At 41.5% G+C, this 25,576-nt stretch overlaps 1 protein-coding gene across 1 annotated transcript in view; it reads left to right on the forward strand.

Annotated features, from left to right (window-relative positions):
• The window catches only part of PRDM15 (PR/SET domain 15), an 852,733-nt gene that overhangs the window by 238,002 nt on the left and 589,155 nt on the right, over window positions 1-25,576 (forward strand). Inside the window, exon 9 of the mRNA XM_044071950.1 lies at window positions 21,499-21,638. Coding sequence (XP_043927885.1) covers window positions 21,499-21,638 — 140 coding nt within the window. The remainder of the gene's footprint in view (window positions 1-21,498; window positions 21,639-25,576) is intronic.

Below are 25,576 nucleotides of genomic sequence, written 5' to 3' on the forward strand. Positions count from 1 at the left end.
CACATGATGCAGCATTATGTGAAGGAGCTGGTGTAGGCTTTGTGAGGTTCATGTTAATGAAATGTCTATCTCCCCTGTTGGATGCTGAAATGCTTGTGTAACAAAAATGCTTAATGCTGCACAAACCTTTATATTTTCTGAGATAGGCACACCACCCATTTCCCTTGATTTCATTTGAGGACGGCATATGTCTTCTGACTCCTGTATGGCATCTCCATCCTGCAGTAGTATACAATAGTGCCATGGCTGTGAGGTGATGGTATGTCAGTTGCTGGCAGACTCTTCTGCAACACAGAAGGCAGCCACATGCAAAATTTTGGTAACTGTCTCTCAAAGTGGCCAGTAACTCATGTATGACCAGCTGCAGCAGATGATACTTATAGCATCTTACACAAAAAAATATAGTGTTCAGAATAGCTGATTGATGTAGATGTCCTTCAAGGATGCATCTGCAGTCATAACATATGGGTTGTCCTGCCTCAGGCAGCCCTTCGGTCGGCCGGATTCCAAAGTCTGGGTCTGGCCTCGGCTGATGTCGCACCTTCCCCGACGTCAGAGCATCTGGGGTATAAAAGCATCAGCCGACTCCATTTTCCTCAGTCTTTCTTGCCGCGCAGTGCCCGAAGCAGAAGCTGTTCGCAAGTGCCGGTCGGTCAGATCCAGTGAATTCAGCTACCGAAGACTTCGAAAAAGCTAAGTACCCCGATGGGGACTCTTTCTTGCCTCAGCCGATGTCAGACAAAGTAAATAATTGTTTAACTTGTGGGAAACAAATACCTCATAAGGATTTCCATTCCTACTGCCTTCCTTGCTTAGGCCCAGACCACGACGTATCGACCTGTTCAGCCTGTGCTTCCTTCAACCGACGAACTCTTAGACATCGGTCGGAGTTTGCAGAGGAATTTTTTGGGGCTACTTTTGCATATAAAATGCCGTCGGAGACTCCGACTTCGCATTTGGTGAAAAAACGGAAGGACAAGGACCGACAATCGTGGCCCGTGGTTTCGGCTGAAACCACGGTAAGGCCTACCGTGAGTGTCTCGGTTTCGGCCGAAACAGAGTCCTCGGAGATTCCTTCTTCTGAATCCGTTCAACCGACCACCGCGGCCCGGGATGCCCGGCTGAGTCGGCTACCGAGTTACCTACCGAGACCAGTGTCCAGGAAATGTCCGACACCATACCTTTGGACATTTCTACTCCAGCACGTGGGGCAGCTAGGCCCCCTGCTTCCATGTTAATCAAGGCCTTCTCTTGGGCTAAAGCTGCAAAACTTTCTAAAACTTTGCCTTCCAAGACTACCTCCCAGAGGCCTTCCTCTAGTTCCCAGATCCTCAGCCTTGCAGAGGACCTTATTTCTTTGATTAGAGGTTCACAACCTCACCCGGACAGGGCCTCTCACCCTCCACCAGACAAAAGGCCCAGGACTGATCCCTCTGACCCACATTCTTCAGATGACTCCACGGATGGATCTGAGTTGTCAGACCACCAGGAGGAGGCCTGTTCGCCCTATGAGGATTCTGATGCTGAAGAATCTATCCCTTCGGCTTCCCCTCCTGAAGAGTTTTCTTTTGGTGAGACTCTACACTCCATGAGAGAGCATTTTCAATGGCAAGGTCAGGAATTCTCTGATTCTAGAAAAAGATTAAGGACCTTTTTACATTTGCCTCAACATAGGCCCTTAGCTATACCTCCTGTTTTGAATGTAATTGATGATGTGTACAATGATGTTAGTACAGCCCCTGATACTCTCCCTCCGGCCCCTGCCAAACCTGATAGATACTACAGGGTGCCGGATTCACATTTCCATCTGTATAAAGCCCATTCTGCAGACCCAGAAACTATTTCTCAGGGCCCTAAAGGGGTTGCGGCCACCACTGCCAAAAATCCTCTACCCTCTGAAAGAGAGTCTAGAGCTTTAGAGAGATGGGGAAAGAAGGTATATACTTCTGCAACTCTTTCTGTCGGGGCATTAAATTGTCAATTTCATATGATACAGTACCAAGAGTATTTGTTAGATGAAATGAATAAGAAACTTTCTTCTCCTGAACCTCTTGACCGTAAATCCCTACAGGATTTGATACACAACTCACAGCAGGTTAGTAATCATTTCTTAAAATGTGGCTATGATGCATTGGAGGCTTCATTTAGATCAGCTATGACTGGGGCAGTTATTCGCAGGCATGCCTGGCTGAAGGAACAATCTTTACCAGACCATGTTAAAGCAAAACTCCTGGATGCTCCAATGGAGAAACAAAATTTATTTGGCTCCTCTGCTCAGGAGGTCTTAAAAAAGTTTGAAGAAAAGGCAAAATCTGTGCAAACAGTTAAGGATTTCCTGCAAGTACAACCACCGAGATTCAGCAGAAACTGGCCTACTAAAAATTGGTCCTTTCCAGACTCTGACAGAGCCCAGATAGGCAGGAACAGATGCCCCAGAGGCAGAGGCCAATCGAAGGGCTCCTACAGAGGCCGCAAGTGGCAGCCTGCCAACTAGAGGAGTAGTGCAACAGCAGCGACAACAACTACTACACCAGGACAGGCTCAATGACTTTACTCTGATTCTGCCTACCAGGGCTCAGCTGGAAGCACCCTTGGGTAGAAAGCTTGCTTTATTTTCAAAAAACTGGCATTTCATTACAAGGGCACATGGGCACTGCAAATAATAGACAAAGGATACAGGTTTCACTTCCACACTTTGCCAAAAAGAAACGGAATGCCAAACTTACCACCAAATCAGAGGGCAGAGGCTTTAAAGCAGATCAACAACTTGCTTCAAATGAAAGCTATAGAAAAGGTACCACTTCCAGAACAAGGCCAAGGATTTTACTCCAGACTATTCCTTGTACCAAGAAAGGAAAATCAATGGAGGCCTATACTAGACCTGTTCGCACTGAATACTTACCTCATTGTGCCAAAATTCAAGATGCTGACCCTACAGCAACTTCTTCCCATGTTGGGCAAGGAGTCTTGGCTGGTGACTCTAGATCTCAAGGAGGCATACCTGCACGTCCCTATTCGACCAAGTTGCAGAAGACACCTCAGATTTCTTGCAGGATCAGAGCATTATCAATTCTCAGCATTGCCCTTTGGCTTATCTACTGCGCCCAGAGTATTCACGAAATGCCTGGCATCAGTAATTGCACACTGCAGACTTCAGGGGATTCAAATCTACCCATATCTGGACGACTGCCTTATACAAGCGGACAACAAGGAAACTTTGATAAAGGACTTGGCCTATGCCATCCATCTGCTACAGGCCTTGGGATACACAGTCAACATCCAAAAGTCAAGACTTATTCCATCCCAAAGGATAACCTTTTTGGGTGCAGATCTGGACACAACCATCCAAATGGCCTTTCTCACAGAAGAAAAACAAAAACAACTTCCAGATTACTTCATGATTCTGACAAGACAAACTCAGCTTACTGCAAGGAAAATCCTGCAGGCCCTGGGTTACATGGCATCCTGCATAATTCTGATACCACAGGCCAGGCTGCATATGAGAAAATTACAATGGTACCTAAGGAGTGTATGGTCTCAACACAGTCACAGTTTAGAAACTTTGATACCAATCATTCCCTGCCTTCAAAAGGAGTTTCTGTGGTGGGCTCAGGCCTGCCAGTCCAACAGAGGGTTGCCTTTCAACAAACCAAAAACAAAACATCACCACGGACGCTTCAGACCGAGGATGGGGAGCACACATGGAGGGCAAATGTATCCAAGGCCTATGGTCTCAGGGACAGCTACGCATGCACATAAACCAAAAGGAAATGCTGGCAGTGATGCATGCAATCGAGGTTTTCAAACCCTTCTTCCATCAAGGCCACCTGTTGATAAGGACAGACAACACCACGGTCATGTGGTATATAAACAAGCAGGGAGGCACACACTCCTACCCTCTATGCCTGCTGGCTATGAATCTATGGGAACTATGCCTGAAACTCAGTATCCAACTACAGTCACAGTTCGTGCCAGGAAAAGAGAACACACTGGCAGACAGCTTAACCAGAACTACCATGGATGCACACGAATGGATGCTGCACCCAGGTATCTTCCAACTCATAGTAAAGGCATGGGGCATGCCGGACATAGATCTGTTCGCCTCCCCCATCAACCATCAACTGAAGACATTCTGCTCAAGGACATACCACCCAACAAGCTTGGAGGGTGGACTCTCTCTCTTTCAGCTGGAAAGCTCTCAAAGTGTATGCCTTCCCTCCTCTTCCATTACTGTACAAGGTTCTACTGAAGATAAGGGAGGACCAGCCAACAGTGATTCTGATAGCACCAGACTGGCCAAGACAACACTGGTATCCATCATTGAGAAGCATGTCACAGGCAAAGCCATGGCCTCTCCCCCTATGGCCTCTTCTTCTAACACAGAACAACTTCAAGATCATGCATCCCAACTTGAAAACATTGCAGCTAACTACCTGGAAAATCCCTTAAAACCCAAACAAAATGTTTTATCACAGAGAGTGAAAGACATTACATGGAAGCTCGCCAGCCTTCCACAAGGAAGACATACTCAGCTAAATGGAAAAGATTTCTCATTTGGAACACATCAAAAGGCACAGATGTGACAGTGGCAAGCATGACACATATTCTGGAATACTTAGCAGAATTGTTCCACAATGGCCTGTCCTATTCTTCCATTAAGATTCATGCCTCAGCAATTTCAGCAAAATACAATGTGGATCCACCTATCTTCTCACACCCTCTCCTCAGGCAATTTCTGAGAGGGATCAAAAATATTAAACCTCCAAGAAAACCCCTTCTACCTGCCTGGGATCTCAACTTTGTGTTGGAGAAACTAACACTTCCTCCTTTTGAACCAGCAGCATCAGCGGATCTACAGTTTCTGTCTTGGAAAACTGCATTCCTTCTGGCAATAACTTCAGCAAGAAGAGTATCTGAGTTACAAGCATTAATGGCAGTGCAGCCATTTCTTATCTGAGTTACAAGCATTAATGGCAGTGCAGCCATTTCTTATCTTCCATCAGGACAGAGTTTCACTAAGAACCAATCCTACTTTTATGCCAAAGGTGGTATCTAGGGTATCCTTGAACCAAGCTATTCACTTGCCTATGTTCTTCCCAAATCCACAGAATAGAGGGGGAAAACTTCTGCACACCCTGGATATACACAGACAACTACGCTACTACTTGGACAGAACTAAGACTAGCAGAAAAACTGACCAACTATTTGTAGCATATGCTACTGGGGTGCAAGGAAAAGCAATTTCCAAACAGACAATTTCAAAATGGATAGGAAATTGCATTCGATTTTGTTACTCCTTTCATGGAAAGACAGTTCCTGAAAACATCAGGCCTCATTCCACAAGGGCCACGGCCACCACTACAGCCTTCCCAAGGGGTGGCTACCAAGGACATTTTAGAAGCTGCTACTTGGAGCTCCGTGCATACATTTGCCAAACATTACAATCTCCCTTTATACTCCAGATCCAGAGCAGGTTTTGCTACTGCAGTCCTGCAGGGGATCTTAACTACACCATCCTTTTCTTAGTACCTCCTCCCCCAGATTAGCTATGGTATTCTACCCATATGTTATGACTGCAGATGCATCCTTGAAGGACATAGTACAGTTTTGTACCTACCATAAATGTAGATGTCCGATAGGTATGCATCTGCAGTCAGGTTTACCCTCCCTCCTACCCCTCTGTGATATTCCTAGGGTACTTACCCCTCTTTCAGCTAGCTGGGGGAATCTATTATGGTGTATTTGTTTGTATATACATGTATATATTTAGAATTTTGCAAATGTTTGGAACTTTATTGCATTTATCCAAATTTAGCCTTCCTAGAGGGCACCTGGCATCTGGGGCAAGAAAAACTGAGGAAAATGGCGTTGGCTGATGCTTTTATACCCCAGACGCTCTGACGTCGGGGAAGGTGCGACATCAGCCGAGGCCAGACCCAGACTTTGGAATCCGGCCGACCGAAGGGCTGCCTGAGGCAGGACAACCCATATGTTATGACTGCAGATGCATACCTATCGGACATCTACATTTATGGTAGGTACAAAACTGTACTTTTGTTAATTATATGTGCCTCTGAATCATGCTGCCATGTTTGGTGGTTGTCATTAGCACATTGACATTTATTTGCTTGTCATTTCAGAAAATAAAATTTACCCCCCCCCCACACACACACACACACACACACACACACACACACACACTTCATTGAATCATATCCCAGTATCTCTGAGGAGGGTGAACTGGCCTTTGTAGACCAAATGCTTTCCCTCTTAGTTATGATCAGGTACTGAGGACACAGTTATCTGCTGCTTCTCCTCTAGGGGATTTCTCATTAGGTGGAAACTTCAGTAGAATGATAGATCACTTGTAATTGGAGTCTCTTCAAATGTTCAAGGAATGTACATAGAATGAGTTTGCCACAACCCAAACCATAAACTTATCCTTTAGTGACTTAAGCAGTGGCAGATGCATCAGTTTCATTATCCCTAAAGACAGACTCCCAGCACCCTGCTCCCAGGATGACAGACCATTTTACAGGGTCATGTGTCTCTGCATCTTTCTGTACCAGAATTCTACTTCTGATCCAGCTGTAGTGTCCATGGATTCCAGCAAGGAATCTACTGGTGATTCTATTCAGGATTCACTTTCCAGTTATAGGGGAGAGTAAGATACTTGACAGCTCTGCAGAGAAAGTCTGCACTTATGCTACTGTGGCATTCAGGGTCATAATTACCAAACGTGTATGTTAAAGTTACAGGGGATTCTCCTTTCCCAATAGAATGGCAAGGATGAGGAGATGGAGAACAAGGCCCTGAGAATTAAGGTACCAGATTTGTATAGCTGTATCCCCCCTTCCCAGTGCACACACACGCAGGTTGTCAAGCACTCTGTCAGTTGTGCCTGTTGTAGGGCAATCATTAGGAGACATGTCTGGCTGAGGACCCAGCTCCTGACAGATCATTAGAAGAGGAGTTGTTTTTTGGATCCCTTTATAACAGCTGGTGTTATGTTGCCCTATCTCGCCTTCATTCATTGCTGGTTGGGTTCAGAACAGAGACTCAGTTCAGACTCTGCCTATACAAAAGCTCGAGGACTTCCACCGGCTCGTGGCTGCACCCTGTTTCATCATGCTCAGGGAATATTACCAGATCTTGTTTGCTGCTAAACCAGATCAGGTGTTTCCATGCAGGCTCTGGCTAAGGGGAAACCTTTTTCTTCTTTGTTAGCTTTAACAACTACCAAAATTGTTCATTTTGTTGTTGTGGTTTAATTATTTAGACTGTTACAGATTAGTATGTAGTAGCTTTAGAGAATTCATTACTGTTGCTTGTGTTTTCTTGTGGCCATCGTTCGACCTCTAACCCTGTCTGACTCATCTGACTCTTTTTCCCTATCCTGGCTTTCAAGCTCATTTAAGTTAGGGAGCTTGGACAAATATTTCTTCTGTTTTTTGTTGGGTAGTCCATTTAAGTTAGAAGGCTCCCTTCAGCCCATTTAACTTAGAAGGTCTTCTTTTCCTTCCTTTCTTCCTCACTGTAGTAGGAGTCAGTTTGTTTTAGTTAGAGAGCTGCTCCTTCTTACATTGTAGTTTAGTAAGATGTAGAGTTTTTTGGTTGCATGTTAGTTCTCTTTTCTTTTTTTTACTAAAATAAAAAATTGTGTTGCCTTTTTGGTTGTCTTTACTTGGATTGGTTGTGTGTTAACTGTTGATAGATTGTCGAAGTATCCTAAGGAATCAAAACCTTCAGGCTTTAAAAAATGCGATAACTGCAGTCAAAAGAAGTCACTAACTGATGGACATACAAGTTGCGTGTATTGTTTGGGTGCTGTCCACCTACAGGAATCGTGTTCCCATGCCTTTAGTTCCAGGGTGTTAATGGAGAGAAGGAACAAACTGATGGTGAAAGACTTGTTAAAAACTCTGTTTTCAGAAACTTCAGAAGGGAATCAGAGTACCTCTAAAACGGGTCAAAAATCCCCATCCTCTGATCTGAGAAATCGGGAAAGAGAACATCTTCTGCTGCTCCACACTCGGAACCGATGAAAAAACTTGCTAAGAAATCATCTTTGGAACCAAAGGCTTTCAGGCCCAAGAAGTCACCCTCTTCGGCTCCTATTGTAATTTCGGGGCCGACAAAGTTTCAGTTTCAGAGCCGGTCCCCTGTTTTGCAACCAGTCTCCCCATTTCTGAGATCTCCTTTACTGCGGCCACTGAGGTCTCCGACCCTGTACTCTCAATCCTCCAAAAGCTTTTCGGATGACGATGTGGAGTGTGTGATGAAGAGACTTTTATGGACGCCGGCACTAGCCGAGATCCTGTCGACTTCCACCCAAAGGGATTCGGGGCCGACAAACATCACTTGCCCTTTATCAATTCCTCCTCTGTCCCATTCTGGGGTTTCGGAGTCAGAGTGCCTGGATCCGATTGTAGCAGAATTGTTGGTGCCAAAACCTGCTCCGGGATCTTTGGGCCCGACTACTGCTCCAACCTTCTCGGTTCCATCGGAATTTGAGGGGTCTAGGAGCCGACATTCTTCAGTCGGGTCTGGTGAGGAGAGTCTGGTTGGACAGTTGTCCAGTCTGAATCTACCTCTCGAGGCTTCAACGCAGGTGAGATCGGCACCTACATTGGCCTCAGAGCCCACTGCCTTGGTTCGGGGGGGGGGTTGTCTGGTTCCTTGGAGCCAGGCGTCTCCTCTGATCAAGGCCGGGGGCTTTTGAGGTGATGAGGAGAGTGTTGTCACCTCAGACTGCTCCGCTATTGGTTTCAAGTACTCTTCCCCCTAAAGTGCTACTGTCTGTCTCAGTGCCATTGCATCCTCCCAGGCGTAGAGACCCAAAGCTCCAGGATGCCCCACTGGGCGAGATGATCTCTTCTGAAACCTCTCTGGAGTATCCCTCCGAGGAGGTCCCTAGGAAGGTGACTATGCAAGAGGAAGCATTTAGATTCCCCCTGAGGAGTGCATCACTTCAGACATGGACCTCAATGAGTCAGATGGGTTTCCACCGTCGCCCTCTGAGGATGTCTCATTTGCAGATATCCTAGAGATCCTTAAACAGAGAGATGGTTGGAAGCAAATCAACCCTTCTGAGGATGAGTCTGTGTAACTGGAGGCATTTGGGTTTCGCCCCTTCCACCTCTTGGGTGTCTCCACCTTTCGACCACCTCACGAACGTAGTTAGTCGGAAGGTGTGGGGCTCTCTAGATTTAGGGGAACCTGTTACTAGGAGGCCATATAAGTTCATCACTGTGCCCTCAGGTAAGGAATTCCTCAATAAAGATGTCCCGATAGATGCTATGGTGGTGGCGGTAGCCACCAAGAAAGAGTTGTCAGAGACATCCTCATCTGTCCATCGACCGAATAAAGAGTCTCGAACGATGGACAGATATGGAAAGCATATGTTTTCTTCAGCTTCCTTTGCCCATAGGTCGCTGAACTACCTGACCCATTTCACTAGGCTTCAGAGGGATCTCCTGAAGGAGCTAGGAGATACCCTCCAAGGTTCTGTAGAGGTTTCGGACAAGGTTTCCTCCCAGCTCTCCATCTTAAACTCTGTGGTGAACTCTTCCATGCGACTCATTCCCTACGCAGCCGATGGAATGAGTAGGGCAGCGGGTACAGGAATTTCCTTAAGGAGGCATTCCTGGATACGTTTATGTGATTTCACAGAATCTTTTAAGTCTTCCTTTATTAATGCCCTTTTTGACGGATCGTCTTTGTTCAGGCCAAAAGCTAAAAATACTCTAACCAGGTGTGAACAGGAAGGAAAGACTCTTTTCTGCTGTTGGAATCCATTTCTCCCTCCCTACCAGACCTTATCCCAAAGGCCAGAAGGGGGGAAAATGTGGTTTCATAAGTCCCAGAAAGCTTTCCCAGATGCATGTGGTGATTCTTCCCCCCCGGGGCAGAGGGGGAGGTAACAATGGAAGACGCCGGCCATGCAGCATAGGGGGTCTGCAAAATCAGGTGAGAGGAGGCCCATCTGTCCATCTCTGGTGGCAGTCGGGAGTCGCTTGTCATTGTACCCAAATGCCTGGCTAGAAATAAAAGACAAATGGGTACAAACGATAATATCCAGAGATTATTACATACCCTTTTCCTCTCCCCCTTAGAAAAAAATCAGTCCCAGATGTTCCACCCAGTCAAAGGGATCATACAACTCTAGCGGTACAAAAGTTGCTAGGAAAAAAAGAGTCATCCTAAATGTCCTCACAAACCAAATTGGATCCGGAACATACTCAAGGTTCTTTTTAGTTCCAAAAAAGACAGGGGACTGGAGGCCCATTCTGGATCTCAGCAGACTAAACAAGTCCATCAAAAAGTCAAAGTTCCAGATGGTGACACTGCAGTTGATACTCCCCTTTCTGGGGAAAGACAATTGGATGTGCTTGATAGCTCTCCCGGATGCGTACTACCACATAAATATAGACAGACAATTCAGAAGACATTTGCGCTTTTGGCTGGGAGCTAGTCACTACCAGTTTCGAGCTCTTCCCTGTGGTCTCACTACAACCCCAAGAGTGTTCCCAAATACATAGCAGTGATTATGACTCACTTAATGTGTTTAGGATTCTGGGTGTTTCTGTACTTAGACGACTGGCTCCTAACCGCCACCACCAAACATCTGCTAATAAGAGTGAGAGACACCACCATTCATCTTTGCTCTCAGCTAGGCATCACGATAAATTTCAAAAAATCTGCCTTGTTGCCATCACAGCATATTGTCTTTATAGGGGCAGACTTACATAAAAGACAAATGATGGCCAAACGTCCTCCCGAGAGGATTCAAACCTTATGTCATCAAGTCAAAAACATCTTGACCAAGAAGAAAGTGCAAGCGAGGGTTGTTTTAAAAGTTTTGGGTACCATGGTGACAGCAATAACCTTAATACCCTTAGTTCGTCTGCACATGAGGATTCTTCAGTGGCTAATATTCACCCAGTGGTCCATGCAGGAGCTGCCCATGTCTCACAAAATTATCATAACAGAATCCTGCAAGAAAGCTCTGCGCTGGTGGCTTCACTCCACTCAAGTGAATTTAGGCCGACCATTTGTCTTTCTGCAACCAGTAGCCACAGTGACCATGGATGTTTCCCAGATAGGGTGGGGGGCATTATCTGGGAAAGACTGTCCAAGGTGTTTGGCAGAAACACAAGAACCACTTGCATATCAACTTCCTGGAGATGAGAGTGGTGCTTTTGACATTGCAAACATTCCAGGACTCCCTTCCAGTAGGAACAATTGCAATTCAGACAGACAACATGTCAGTGGTGTGGTACATAAACAAACAAGGAGGAACCAAATCTTACTCCCTATGTCGAGAGGCCCGGAGAGTATGGCAATAGGCAGTCTCTTCCCAATGTTTTCTGACAGCATCTGACAGCATCCCGGGGAAGTCCAACATGATAGCTGACGAACTCAGCAGAGCTGTTCTGATGCCTCACAAGTGGTCCCTAAACCCAGAGATAGTGGAGAAGATTATCAAAAAGTGGGGCCAGCCTTGCTACGATTTTTTTGCCACATCCATGAATGCCAAATGCAGCTATTTTGCCCTGACCCCCCCGCCGGGGGAGTCACCAAGGGACTCGCTCGTACACAATTGGCCCCAGGTCTCCTCTATGCCTTTCCCCCATTCCCCTTGATCCCCAAAGTCCTTCAGAAAGCCAGCACATTGAGAAGCAATTTGATACTCATTGCCCCATACTGGCCTCATCAGATTTGGTTCCCCTTTCTATGGCCCCATCTCCAAGAGGAGCCGTGGATTCTGGACCCATTTCCAGACCTCCTGACTCATCCATCAGGGACACTCCATCCATCAATTCAAACCCTCAAATTGACAGCTTGGCTGCTCCAGTTCTACAAATAGATAGATTTCCAGATATTTCCCCTGCAGTAAAACATATTTTGATTTCATTTCATAAGGCTTCAACCAGAGAATTATATTCTAGCAAATGGAAAAGATTTTCCCGTTGGACTTTTAACAAGCACATTGATCCTTTTACTGCCCCTCTAACAGCTGTATTAGATTTTTTAGCTACGTTTTTGATGAAGATGCAGCTGCAGCTACTATTAGAGTTCAATTAGCTGCTATATCAAGCTATCATATTGAGGAAATGGGACTAAAAATCATGTCCCACAGGCTTTGCAAAGCTTTCTTGAAAGGTACTTTTTTACAAAGGCCTCCAGTAAAAGAGCCACCAGCGCCATAGGACCTAAATTTTGTGTTTTCCACCTTGATCCTCCCCCCCCTTTGAACCCGCATCAACATGTGAAATAAAGTTTTTAACGTGTAAAACAACCTTCTTGGTAGCCACCACATCTGCTAGATGGGTATCAGAACTTCAAGCATTACCAATACGTCCCTCTTACATGATTTTTCACAAAGATAGAGTTTCCCTGCGAACTGACCCTTCATTCCTCCCAAACGTATATTCAGAAGTGAATTTAAATCAATCCATTGACTTGCCTGTCTTTTTTCCAAACTATGGCAACAAACTACTCCAATTAGATGTACACAGACAGTTATGTTTCTATCTGCATAGAACAAAGGCGTTCAGAAAATCAGACCAACTGTTTGTATCTTTTTCAGAGAAAAAGAAGGGTGCTCCCATATAAAAAGTTGCACTTTCCAAGTGGCTTACAGACGGTATAACTTTCACGTACAAATCTCAGAATAGAGAACTTCCAGGGAAAGTGAAGGGCCACTCCACAAGAGCTATAGTAACCTCATTGGCCTTTCAGGCAAGGCTACCTATGGATTCAATTTGTGCAGCAGCAACATGGGTAAAGCCTCTTATCTTCATTACTCATTACAAAGTCGATGTGGCCTCCAGGAGCTGGGCCTCTTTTGGGTCCACTGTTCTGAAGAGTATTTTTCCTTGAGCCACCCAAGAAAGAAGTTGCTAGGGATGCTGCCCCAACCAGCAATTAATGAAGGCGAGATAGGACAGTATAACATTAAGAAGTTATGTACTCACCATAGTGTTCTACGTCTCTTGTCCATCTCAACTTCATTCTTGCGTCCCACCCTTCTTCCCCCAGCCTTCGCTCCGGGAGGATCAAACGGTTTCTTGCTAATTGGAACTTGATGTTCTCTGAATCTCTTGTTTAGTCCTTTTTTGACATGGTTATATGTTTAGAGACAGTAACTGTAGTATTTGCAAACAAGATCTGGGTAATATTCCCTGAGCATGATGGGATAGGGTGTAACCACGAGCCAGTGGAAGTCCTCGAGGGTTTTGTATAGTCCAAGTCGGAACCGAGAATCGGTTCCGAACCCAACTAGCAATGAATGAAGGCGAGATGGACAACCAACATGGAATGTTATAGTGAGTACATAACTTCTTATTTAAGAGGCTGGTGAAAAGGGGAGGACTTCACACACTGTTTTACTCCTGTGTACCTAAATACATTAGAAACTATTCTACCAAATGTTGCCTCTTCCAAAAAAAAAAAAAAAAGCATGGTGGAGGTATGCAGCTAAAATGGAACTAAAACCAGTACTTGAGAAAATGGCAAGCTGGCCTAAAGGAGAATCTTTTGGAACCTCACCATGTTAGACCTCAAGGATGAACAATTGTAACTCCACAGAGTTCTTACCTTCTCTACATCCAAACCCCATCCTTACCTGCATTCTCCCCAAACCCACTTCCACCATCAGTGCCCATCCAGAAATAAATGGTTACCTAGGTTTATTTGTAAAACATTGGGAGAAAGTCATGTAGGACACTTTTGCCCCGATAATTTGCCATGGGGTACAGATTCCAGTTCATTAAAAGACCAAGTATCTCAGGCATTCCACCAGTACCCAGAGAACAGAGACACTTGATCTCTCCTCTATAACAAGAGCTTCTATGATAGAAGCTGTAGGGCACCAGCGCAGGAAGAGGGCATATGTTTTCCCCTAGAAAAGATGCCACTTGTTTGCCAATCTTAGACTTATCCAGGCTAAACAAGACAGCAACATTTCCAAGATTTAGAGTACTACCCTTGATATCCATTTTCGCCTTTTCTCTTTCCTCGGGTATTTGTGGTTTTCCTGGATCTGAAAGTTGCCTACCTCCGTATATCTGTAGCCAGTAGTACCTAAGGTTTGAAGCATAGGTTATTCACTTTCAATTTACTTCTTTGCCTTTTGGTTTATCTACTGCAGATAGGAGTTTTACAAAGTACCTGGCTGCAGTGCTTGCCTTTTGTAGAACCAGCAGCATTCACATCCTAACTTTACCTTGATGACTGCATGAATCAGGCACCAGTCCTTGCAGAGGTTCAGACAGCTGCACAGCTTACTTTTGCCTGCTTCCCAAAACTGGAACTCTAACTGACCCTGCCAAAATCACATCTGTTATTCACAAAACAAGTACTGGATATGATGAACTGAGGACATTTCTACCCTTTGAGAAGATACTATTTCTGACCATATATTTCAGTCTCATCACAAAACAAACTCATAGATTATTGCAAGGGATAATTACATGTCATCCTCGGGTCCTGATAGTCTCCCTTGCAAACCTTTACATAAGGAAACTTCAGTGATACCTAAGAAGCAGACTGTGTCATCCCCCAGTCATTGCAGTGCCCCATCCTCTTCTACCCTGTATCTTGGAAGAGCTCTGTTAGCGGATACAACAGGGGAACCTCAACCTTGGGGACCCATCAAACTAAGACCAGACACCCAGAGCTTTAGCTTGGAATTCTCAGATACAGGCAGGAGGACATACTTAGGGGAACTGAGGATCCAAGGAAATATGGACAAAACTCGAGAGGAAAAAGCACATCAGTGTAAAAGAGGTGATGGTAGTATTTCAGCTATCAAGCCTTCAGGCCTATTTAGCTACAAGGGATCCTGCATTTCCTCATAGACAAAACACAGGGATGTGGTACATCAACAGACAGGAGAGGAAATGCTCATATGTTTTGGGCAGGCTGGACATCGAGGCCTGGTATCTAGGGCTGGACATCGCGGCTTGGTATCTAGCTTAGGAATCAGGGATGACTCTCAGGGCAACTTATGCTTGTTCTTGGGAAAACATTTGGGCATACCACAAGAGCAGAACAGAGGTAGGCCTTCACAAATGTTTGCTGAACAGGGTTGTATTTATGGATTTGGTGCACAAATGAGGTGTGCCAAAATAAACTTTTTTGCTTCTCCAGAAAATAAGCAACTCCAGTTTTTACACTAGTACACGAAAGAGAAGGGAAAGGCACACAATCGTTGTTAGGGTAGCTGAAGACTATATAATCCACAGTACATCCGATGTATCGTATGAAATACAAATAAATCCAAGGTCAATAATACGCTCCAAATTGTAGTTTATTGATGAACAAACAATACACAACTTGCGTCGACCTAGGTTTCGTCCGTCTCCACGGACTTCTTCAGAACACAAGTTACAACTCAAAACATGCCGCTTAAATATACACACGTAATTGTTTAATTGATCAATTAGTAAATCAATTCAACAACTGTTTAAAACTGTTTAAAATGATGTGTATTTTACCAAAATTTTCCTATTTAATGTACCCTAATATGTAATATATATAATGTGTAAAAATATATATATAAATATATATATATAAAAAAAATAAAAAATATATATATACATATATATATATATATATATATATATATATATATATATATATATATATGTGTGTTGTAAACATCCTAGGGCATCATAACCAAAATATGTGTATTTTGTATAAATTAATTTCTTCACGTAAAGCTTTGAGTTAATGGTATATGTTGCACACTTAATATATAAATGAATAAATAAATAATAAATAATTATACCCCCTAATACCCATAACTGCTGTAAAATTACTCGTATAAACCCATGCATCATTGAAATCAAATTATATGGGTATGAACATTATATTAGATTAGATATGTACCCATATATAGGAATTAATATATGTATGCAAAACCTTATATATGGGTAAAAAATAGTGCACCAACTATAAAAGTCAATCAATCTTTACTATACAATCCTATATATTATATATATTTAAATTTAAAAATAAAAAATAAAAAATAAAAATTTTTAAAGCTTGATTAATAAATAATAGTTAAAAATGGTTGATATTTAATATATGTGTACCATGTATACATTAAAAACTTTGTACTGTGTAAATTACTCATGGTCTAATCAATATATGAACATTGCAATGTAATGCTACTTCCCTTTTATGTTACATAACCTTAAAATGGGTTTTATACTGACATATTCATTTAGCCCAGGATACTGATGAGCATTTAATAAAATCTGCATCCTTAGTTCTAATATATCTAAATTATATTTAGTAATATTGCCCTGTGGGTCATTCATTAAATGCGACACACCAAAAAACTTGAATTGATGATTTGTATGTTGTACTATATGTCTAGTTAATGCGTTGGTAAGCTTAATGTTTTTAATATCTGACAGATGTTCCTTTATTCGTTTTCTCAAATGTCTACTAGTTTTACCAACATAAAAAGCGTCACACTGTTGACAAACTGCAATATATATAACATTAGTAGTGTAACAGTTAATGTGTTCATGAATCCTAATAGTATGTCTGTTAACTGTTATAGTTGTACCAGTATTTATCATGTGTATACAAGTGGAACACCTGCCACATTTAAAGTTGCCAAATGTTTTTTTAGATTGACTAACTCCACAAAAATTTATGCTTTCAAACATTTCCTTAAAGGACGTGTCCTTTTTGTAAATATATGTAATGTTCCCTTTAAACAAGGTCCCCAAGATGTTGTCCAACTTTATCAAATTCCAATTTTTCTTAATTATAGTTTTAATAATATGGGATATGTCATTAAATGTAGTAATAAAAAAAGGTATTGTATTAGAGTTGTAACGTCCATTATTATTAATGTTAATCCCACCCACGGCTGTGCATTGATTGCCATTCAGTATGGCTTTGTAAACCCCATTCTGCCTTTTATTTTTCACCTCTTCAGAAATATTTATACAAAATTCTTCTGGATAACCCCTGTTTACAAATAAGGATATAATAAATCGTATTTCATTTCCAAAGTCCACCTCATCACTGACCATTCTGGCCGCCCTCACCATCTGTCCTTTTACCACCGCCTTTTCCTAATGGTCAGGGTGCCAGCTGTCAAAGTGTAAATAAGAATTAGAAAAGGTGGACTTTCTATAGATGTTAGATTTTACCGCATTATTAACTTTATCATGTGTTAACTGTATATCCAAATAGGTAATACTTTCCGTACTTATTTCGTGTGTAAACTTCAAAAACCAAACATTATTATTCATATATTCCAAAAAGGCTTCTAATTCTGATTGTTCCCCGTTCCAAATGATGAATAAGTCATCCAAAAAACGACCATAAAATTTAATATGTATATAAAATTGAGTATTAAACAAATAATTTAGCTCCCAATAGGTCATTATAAAGTTAGCAAACATGGGGGCACATGCTGCCCCCATGGCTACTCCACTCACTTGTCGGTAATAAGCACCTTCAAAATACAAAAAATTATTTTTCAATACAGTTTCCATTAATTTTGTTAAAACATTGATTTTGTTTTGGTCATATAAGTTAGTATAAAACAACTGCTCTTCCAACCACTCAAGACCCTTGTCATGGGGTATGACCGTAAAGAGATTACAAACATCCATTGTAACAAATGTGTCCCCCGGGTTGAATTCAATAGTACTAATTTTTTCCAAGAAATCCCAAGAATCCTTAAGAATATGTGGGAAGGTACTTATTCCCATTTTAAGATGGTAATCCAGATATTGACTGATAAAATGAGTTTTACTGCGCTTACCATCTACTATGGGTCTAAATTGTAGGTTACCCAACCCTTTATGAATTTTTGGGATACCAAAAATTCCACTGATAACAGGATATTCATTTTGTAGAAAAAGCCAATCGAATTCATCCAGTTCCCCCTGATACAACATATCATTAAGTAGTATATCAATTTTTTTGTGTGCTATATTTATTTCATTTCTGCTGACCTCCACATAAGCGTCTCCCAATAACAGCGCATTCATATATAAAATGTAATCATTATGGTCCACTATGACCACACCACTACCCTTATCAGGTTTCATTATTCTAATGTTTTTAATGGACATAATATTTTTAAGTATTGATTCCTCCTTGTCAGTCATATTCTTATGGAAATTAGTATTATATTTATTGAATAAGTCCCTAATGTCATTCTCAGTGACTTTTTCAAATAAAGCCAATTTTTCATTCATTGGTGGATTATATGTACTTGGTTTGGATAATTTCCCCTGTTCCGTATTAATATTAATATCACAAAGATTGTTTTGAAATAATATTTTTAAATTTAGTTTACGCGTAAAAAGTTTTAAGTCCAAAATAGTATTTACCAAATTCCCTTTTCTACATGGTACAAAACTAAAGCCCTTGGAAAATAAGTTAACACAATCACTATCAAAAACATTGTGGGTGTAGTTGTATAACATAAAATCCTTTTGGTCATTTACTACAACTGTAGGTTTATCAAATAAATGGCAATCATCATTCTTTTCTGTAGAAATAACATTAAGTACTTCAAACACATTAGAATTGTCCAAAGAATACTGATTCACTTCAGGTATTATAAGTGAATCTTGACCTTTTACACTCACAACTGTGTCATTAAGTATGCCACTAAAGTCTTGTCTTTGGCCGTCATAACTGTATATGGTCAGATCACTCAATAAATCACAACTGCCCATGTTTTCCATCCTTGTCATTGAATCATTAACTTCCGTGGATGTCCGGTGTATATCATTAACTATTATAGTTTCAATACCACCGGGTGCTTGAATTCTACCTGTTGTAACCATGCTGTAATTATTACAATAAACGTCAAATTCATTGGGATTAGCTAAGAGACTGTCTTTGAAACTTGACACATTACTAGATGTAACATTTGTGTCTGTGTGTATTAAATTGTTACCTGATGGTTTTGTAACAATCTGATTGCCCAATACCTCGTGGAGTAGGACGCCATCGGCTACTTGCGTGTCCTCCACCCGTTTTTTTGAAAATTAACTTTCTTGTTTTCAAAGTCCCGTCTTGGACGCGCACCTGTCCGTTCATAATCATTCTCCTCCTCATAGATATTTTGTCCCCTTAACCGTTTAGATCTCCTCGCCCCTTCTGCATCAATGGGGCTTCCATAATCATGTTGCCTGAAATCCTCAGTTGGCAAAGGGGAAATGATGTCACCAAGTTCTTCAAGACGGACTCTCACGTTATCCGTCCTGTCGTTCCCCTGGTTACGGATTGTGCATTTAGATTTTGGGTATACATACCCCGTTTCATATATTTTAACATCCCTACGAATTTTATTGTTCTTTTTTTCATATATAACATTACAGCTATGTTCCACGTCTTTAATGAAGTTTGTGTAGTTAGTATAGTATTGTTCAAACAGCAAATCTTTACTGATATTACTGTTCAATGTCTCTAGTTCAAGCAGTAATGATTCTATTTTTTTGTTATAAGTAATCATTATCTCCATCAGGGCTAAACCTGTTTTATTAAATAGTTCATGTAAGTCCTTCAACATGTCAGGGTCACTTTCGCAACCATTTGGATACCTCCACAGCCTAAGTCCTTTGGGAACTAATCCCAATTCAATGTTCCTTCGGAGGTATCCATTCTTCATCTGCGTGCGTTTTAATTTAAACAGTTTTGTTTCGAAACGTTTCAACATTTCCTTCATGTTGAATGTCACCCTAGTACCACTTGATTCAACTGGAGATGTCCTTCAAGGATGCATCTGCAGTCCTTACAAATGGGTTGTCCTGTCGTCAGGCAGCCCTTCGGTCGGCCGGATTCCAAAGTGTGGGTCTGGCCTCGGCTGGTGTCGCACTTCACCCGACGTCATAGCTGCAGTTCTTCGGGTATAAAGGCATCAGCCAACGCCATTTTCCTCAGTCTTTCTTGCCGCGTGGTGCCCGAAGCAGAAGCTGTTCGCAAGTGCCGGTCGGTCAGAACCAGAGATTACTACTACAAGTACCGAAGACTTCTAAAAAGCTAAGTACCCCATTGGGGACTCTTTCTTGCCTCAGCCGATGTCAGAAAAAGTGAATAACTGTTTAACTTGTGGGAAACAAATACCTCATAAAGATTTCCACTCTTACTGCTTACCTTGCTTAGGCCCAGACCACGACGTAGCAGCTTGTCTAGCCTGTGCTTCTTTCAACCGACGGACCCTAGTACCACTTGATTCAACTGGAGTTTTTTCATGACTAAATGAATAATGATGATGTTTCCATAACTCACTGTTAAAAAGTTCATAAGTATCTTTGTGACTAGCAGTATTGATAATATTTGAATTACCAGAAGCATTGGAACCAGAATCTACCGGCGAGGGTGTATTTTGAGTTAGCGGCAAACCCAAACTCCCCGTAAGCTCCGTACCTTGAGTTGCTGATGCCATAAGCTTATTAATAAGCATGGTGTGTAGCTTAAGTTGCTCGTTCATTTCCTTCAGCAAACCACTCACATCAACGGCGCCGCCTTCTCCTTCCATGTTTTGCACCGCAAACTAGGAACCAAAGACAACCAATACACCAAAGAGAAGGGAAAGGCACACAGTCGTTGTTAGGGTAGCTGAAGACTATATAATCCACAGTACATCCGATGTATCGTATGAAATACAAATAAATCCAAGGTCAATAATACGCTCCAAATTGTAGTTTATTGATGAACAAACAATACACAACTTGCGTCGACCTAGGTTTCGTCCGTCTCCACGGACTTCTTCATCTTCTTCTGGACATCGCGGCTTGGTATCTAGCTTAGGAATCAGGGATGACTCTCAGGGCAACTTATGCTTGTTCTTGGGAAAACATTTGGGCATACCACTAGAGCAGAACAGAGGTAGGCCTTCACAAATGTTTGCTGAACAGGGTTGTATTTCTGGATTTGGTGCACAAATGAGGTGTGCCAAAATAAACTTTTTTGCTTCTCCAGAAAATAAGCAACTCCAGTTTTTACACTAGTACACCCAACTACATGGTCATGTGCAACAGATGCCTGCTTAATAAGCTGGGCAGACCTATATCTGTATGCATTTTTTCCAGACGATCTTCTCAAGTTAATGCAGAAGATGAAGGACGACAGACCAGTAATGCCATTTATAGCTCATTTTGGCTGAGGCAGCACTGATTCTACCTTGCACTGAGTGTAGTAAGGACAGAACCTGTGTGACTTAGATGTTTTCTCAAATTCCTTGTGGTTTACGTGTCTGAGGAGACTTGGGCACTAGTTAATACACAATAAACTAGAACTTTGCCAGTGTATTTGCATATGTTGTATCACAATAAGCGTATCCCTTTACATTTAACTGTGTGTTGTATGTGCTTTTGTGAAGCAGCTCTGTTACTGTTTGTTTTTGTGTATAAAATGACCAGTGCTTATCTTAGAGTCGTTTGAACTCATTTATTTTTTTTTTCTGAACATGAAGACATTATTTATTTAAGTCTCTCATTTCAGCAGACAAGATTTCAGCAGGCAAGGATTACGGAGAAAGTTTGGTAAGTGCTTTGGGGAGCACAAAAGACTATATCAATGCAACCTGTGCAGCAAAGTTTTTCAGAACAGCAGCAACCGTACTCGACATGTCCGCTCTCATGGTAAGTCCACAAAGCAAGATTATTTTTTCTGTTATGTATTGGAAACTGCCACACTTAAGTCTTGCACTATCCTCCTCCGAAAAAAGTGTGTGTGTGTGTGTGTGTGTGTGTGTGTGTGTGTGTGTGTGTGTGTGTGTGTGTGTGTGTGTGTGTGTGTGTGTGTATATATATATAGATATAGATATATATATATATATATATATATATATATATGTGTGTGTGTGTGTGTATATATATATAGATATATATATATATATATATATATATATATATATATATATATATATATATACATACATACATACATACAGAGAGAGGGAGATGGCAATATGTGTGTGTATGTATGTTTATGTACATGTAATTTTAATTTATTTGTTTGTTAATCAGGTAAAGAAACTAATTCTTAGACACTTTTCAACTATTATTCCAGTCTGCAAGGGAAGGAATAAATACAGTATATATGGAAAGTTTAGAGTAGCCAGTTAACAGACATGTATAATGTATTTGGGAATTGGGAGTATATGGGGAGGATTCATGAGGACGTAGTGAGTGGAAGTCAAGATTGAACTTGTGTAAATATCACCTTGTATGCAGATGATGTTGACTTTACTCAGCTAACAAACGTATCACTCACATAACACTAACCTTACAAGACTGGGTTGCTTCCATTTGGAACTGGCTTTTACAAAATGCAAACTGTGTGTCAGTACTAACGAGTACATTGTCATGAATTTTAGGCTACGAACGAGTAACTGGTATATCACCTTCACTCATTTACTAACCTCAAGGAACTCAAAGAATAAAAATATCTGCGGAATCCCACTTGATGACTCCCTTTCTTTTCAGTCTTATGTCAACAACACAACCCACAAAGACTCTCAGGAACTAAAGATTGCAACATTTCTAAGCTACTCACATATGATGTATGTTGAGACATTGTCACAAACTTCTTAACTCACTCAAGCCTGTAATGCCATTTTTTGCATATTTCCAATTCACACTCATATTTTCTAATGGTATCCAGGCCTCATTTGGGCCTGGCTTCTTTAACAAAGCGACTTATCTAATTATAGACAGTATTAGAAAGTGCAAAGAGCTGTTAACAAAGTGACCCTTACGACTGTTAATCTAGGATGTCCTACAGTATTATTCTTTTTTTCGTTATGTTTGCATTTTCATAACTGAGCACCCTACCTTTATTGAAGAGCATGCTGTGAAATGCCATGGTGGGAGACAGGAATATTCATTGCCAATGCCAACTGATATCACATTATACCTGAGATATTGCTAGCAGTTATGAAAATAAACAATATTTTCATACATACTTAATACTTCAAAAACGGAGTTACTTAAAACTGTTGCATGACATCAGGTGGAACCATAGATATTCTTTTTTTTCCCAAAAAATGTTTAATTTATTTTAACAAAGCAATTGTACAATAAAATATTTACACGTGCAGCTAAAAATAACTATATACAATGTCCATAACAATATACATAAAAAACAGCAAAAACATATAGTATTTCTCAGACAAATTAAGCAATTTCTTCCAAGCAATTAACTGATGAGTTATATTAGTTGTTTTCATTTTTATAGCGGCGATTTCACTGTAACATACTAATTTGGCTAGATGAATGAATTTAGAATTAAATAAGAGTAGATTTAGATTTCCAATTTTTGTGACAACTTTTCTAGCAGTAGATAAAATTGCCCATAATAGAGGTATTTGATCTTTAGGTATGACTTCTGGAATTGCGTTATTAAATGTTGTAAGAAAGTCAGAAACGATACAATTATCATTCCACAAGGCACTACGGAAAGATATCTAAATTCTGTCCAAATGGAGGATAACATTCTACAACCTCTGATCATATGAAATTAGTTGGCATCAAGTAAATCACATCTTCAGCATTTTACATTATATTTTTAAACATCATTGCAATTTTATGTGCTGTTAAGAAACATCTTTGTAGGAATTTCCAAGTATATATTCTCCAGTAAGGAGAAGATGTGGACTTTCCTGCTGACTTTAAACAATGTTCTTCATTATATGTTCTTCATGTTTCACTGTTGCAGTCATCACACTTGGGTTATCTGCCTGCAGGTAGCCCTCAGTCGGCCTGAATACCAGAGTCTTGGGATTTCTGCTTCAGATGCTCTCGCCTCTTCCATGACGTCAGGTCATCAGGGGTATAAAACATGCAGCTGAAGCCATTACATCAGTCTTTCTTGCCGAGAAGGAGCCCGAAGCAGAAGCAGTTCACAAGCGCCAGTCAGCCGCTACCTGAAATTTTCGTTTTTCGAGTTTCAGACCTGAAGTTTTCTAAAGCTAAGTACCCCGTTGGGGATTTTTTTCTTGCTCTAACCGATGTCAGAAAAAATTAACAATTGTCTTGCCTGTGGAAAGCAAATACCTCAGAGATTTTCATTTTTACTGCGTCACCTGTTTAGGCCCAGACCACGACATCCCTAGCTGTCGGTTTTGTGCCTTGTTTAACGTCCGAACCATTCGTCGTCAGGCTATTTTTGTAGCTAAATTCTTTCGCTGTCATTCTCCATATTCTGAAATGGCTTCGGTAAGCCATCTGACTACCGATCTTTCGAAAAAGCGCAAAGACAAAGACAGACCTCATAGGTCAAAAACTGCCGACGATGCTTCCGTTAAGCTTGTCGCCAGTCCTCCGGTACTCAGTGAGGCACCTTTGCAGCCCCTGATGCCTGCTTCTACAGATTGTCAGGTCTCTGCAGAGACCCATTCGGAGTCCGGTATGCCGCAAGATGCTTCTTCAACTTTGGAACCTTTGGATGCCTGTACTGTGGATGGGTCCGTAGCCGCTGTGCAGGCACCGGCTTCTGACGGTGTATTCTGACCTACCGATATTCATATTAAACTACCCAGTTTCTCAGGCCCAGAGTCCGCACTACGCCTAGAAAACTGACGTCCAAAGCACATGCTCATCCTACCATTCCACAAAAACAAATGCTTAGAATGGCTGAAGACTTTAGTACTCTAATTAGGAGAAGCCAGCCTTCCCCTGCCAAAAGACAAAGAATTGAATTTCCTTCTGATTCTACAGACCAGGAGTCTGATAACTCTGACCCTTCTGATTACCAGGATATACCCTTATCTACCTATGAGGATTCAGATACAGAGGAATCCATTCCCTCTGCCTCCCCTCCAGAGGATTTCTCTTTTGGTGAAACCTTGCATACCTTAAGACAGCATTTCCGCTGGGAATGCCAGGACTATCCTCAGTCCAAAAGAATTTTTAGGTTTGCCTCAGCACTATACCCCCTGTCCTGGATGTTGTAGACGATGTCTTCTTGGAGTCCAGTCTTACTCATGACACCTTAGCACCAGCACATAGAAAACCTGACAGATACTACAGAATACCTGATTCTTATAAATTTCTCTTTAAGAATCCTACTGTGGATCCATATACCATTTCCCAAGAACCTAAAGGCATTAAGGCTACTGCAGCCAAAAACCCTACCCCTTCAGACAGGGATTCTAGAACTTTAGACAGATTGGGGTAAGAAGGTATATACCTCTGCAACTCTTGCCATCAGGGCTTTGAATTGCCAGTTTCACATGTTGAAGTACCAGCAACATATTATGGAACTAATTAAACAAAAAATGGTGTTGCTTCCAGATTGTGCAGAAAATAAAGACTTACAAGAGTTAATGCATGCTGCAAACCAAGTTAGTAAACATACTTTGCAATGTGGGTTTGATGCCTTAGAAGCATCTTGCAGGGCTGCTGTTACTGGGTCTGTACTGAGAAGGCATGCTTGGCTAAAAGAACAAGTCTTGCCTGACCATGTCAAAGCAAAATTACTAGATTCTCCATTAAATCAGGAACGTTTGATTGGTACAAAAGCAGAAGTTGTTCTTAAAAAGATGGAAGAAAAAGCTAAATCTATGCAAACAGTCAAA

Source organism: Protopterus annectens, chromosome 5.part0, assembly GCF_019279795.1.
Source record: "Protopterus annectens isolate FY-2018-M chromosome 5.part0, PAN1.0, whole genome shotgun sequence".
Lineage (NCBI taxonomy): Eukaryota > Metazoa > Chordata > Ceratodontiformes > Protopteridae > Protopterus > Protopterus annectens.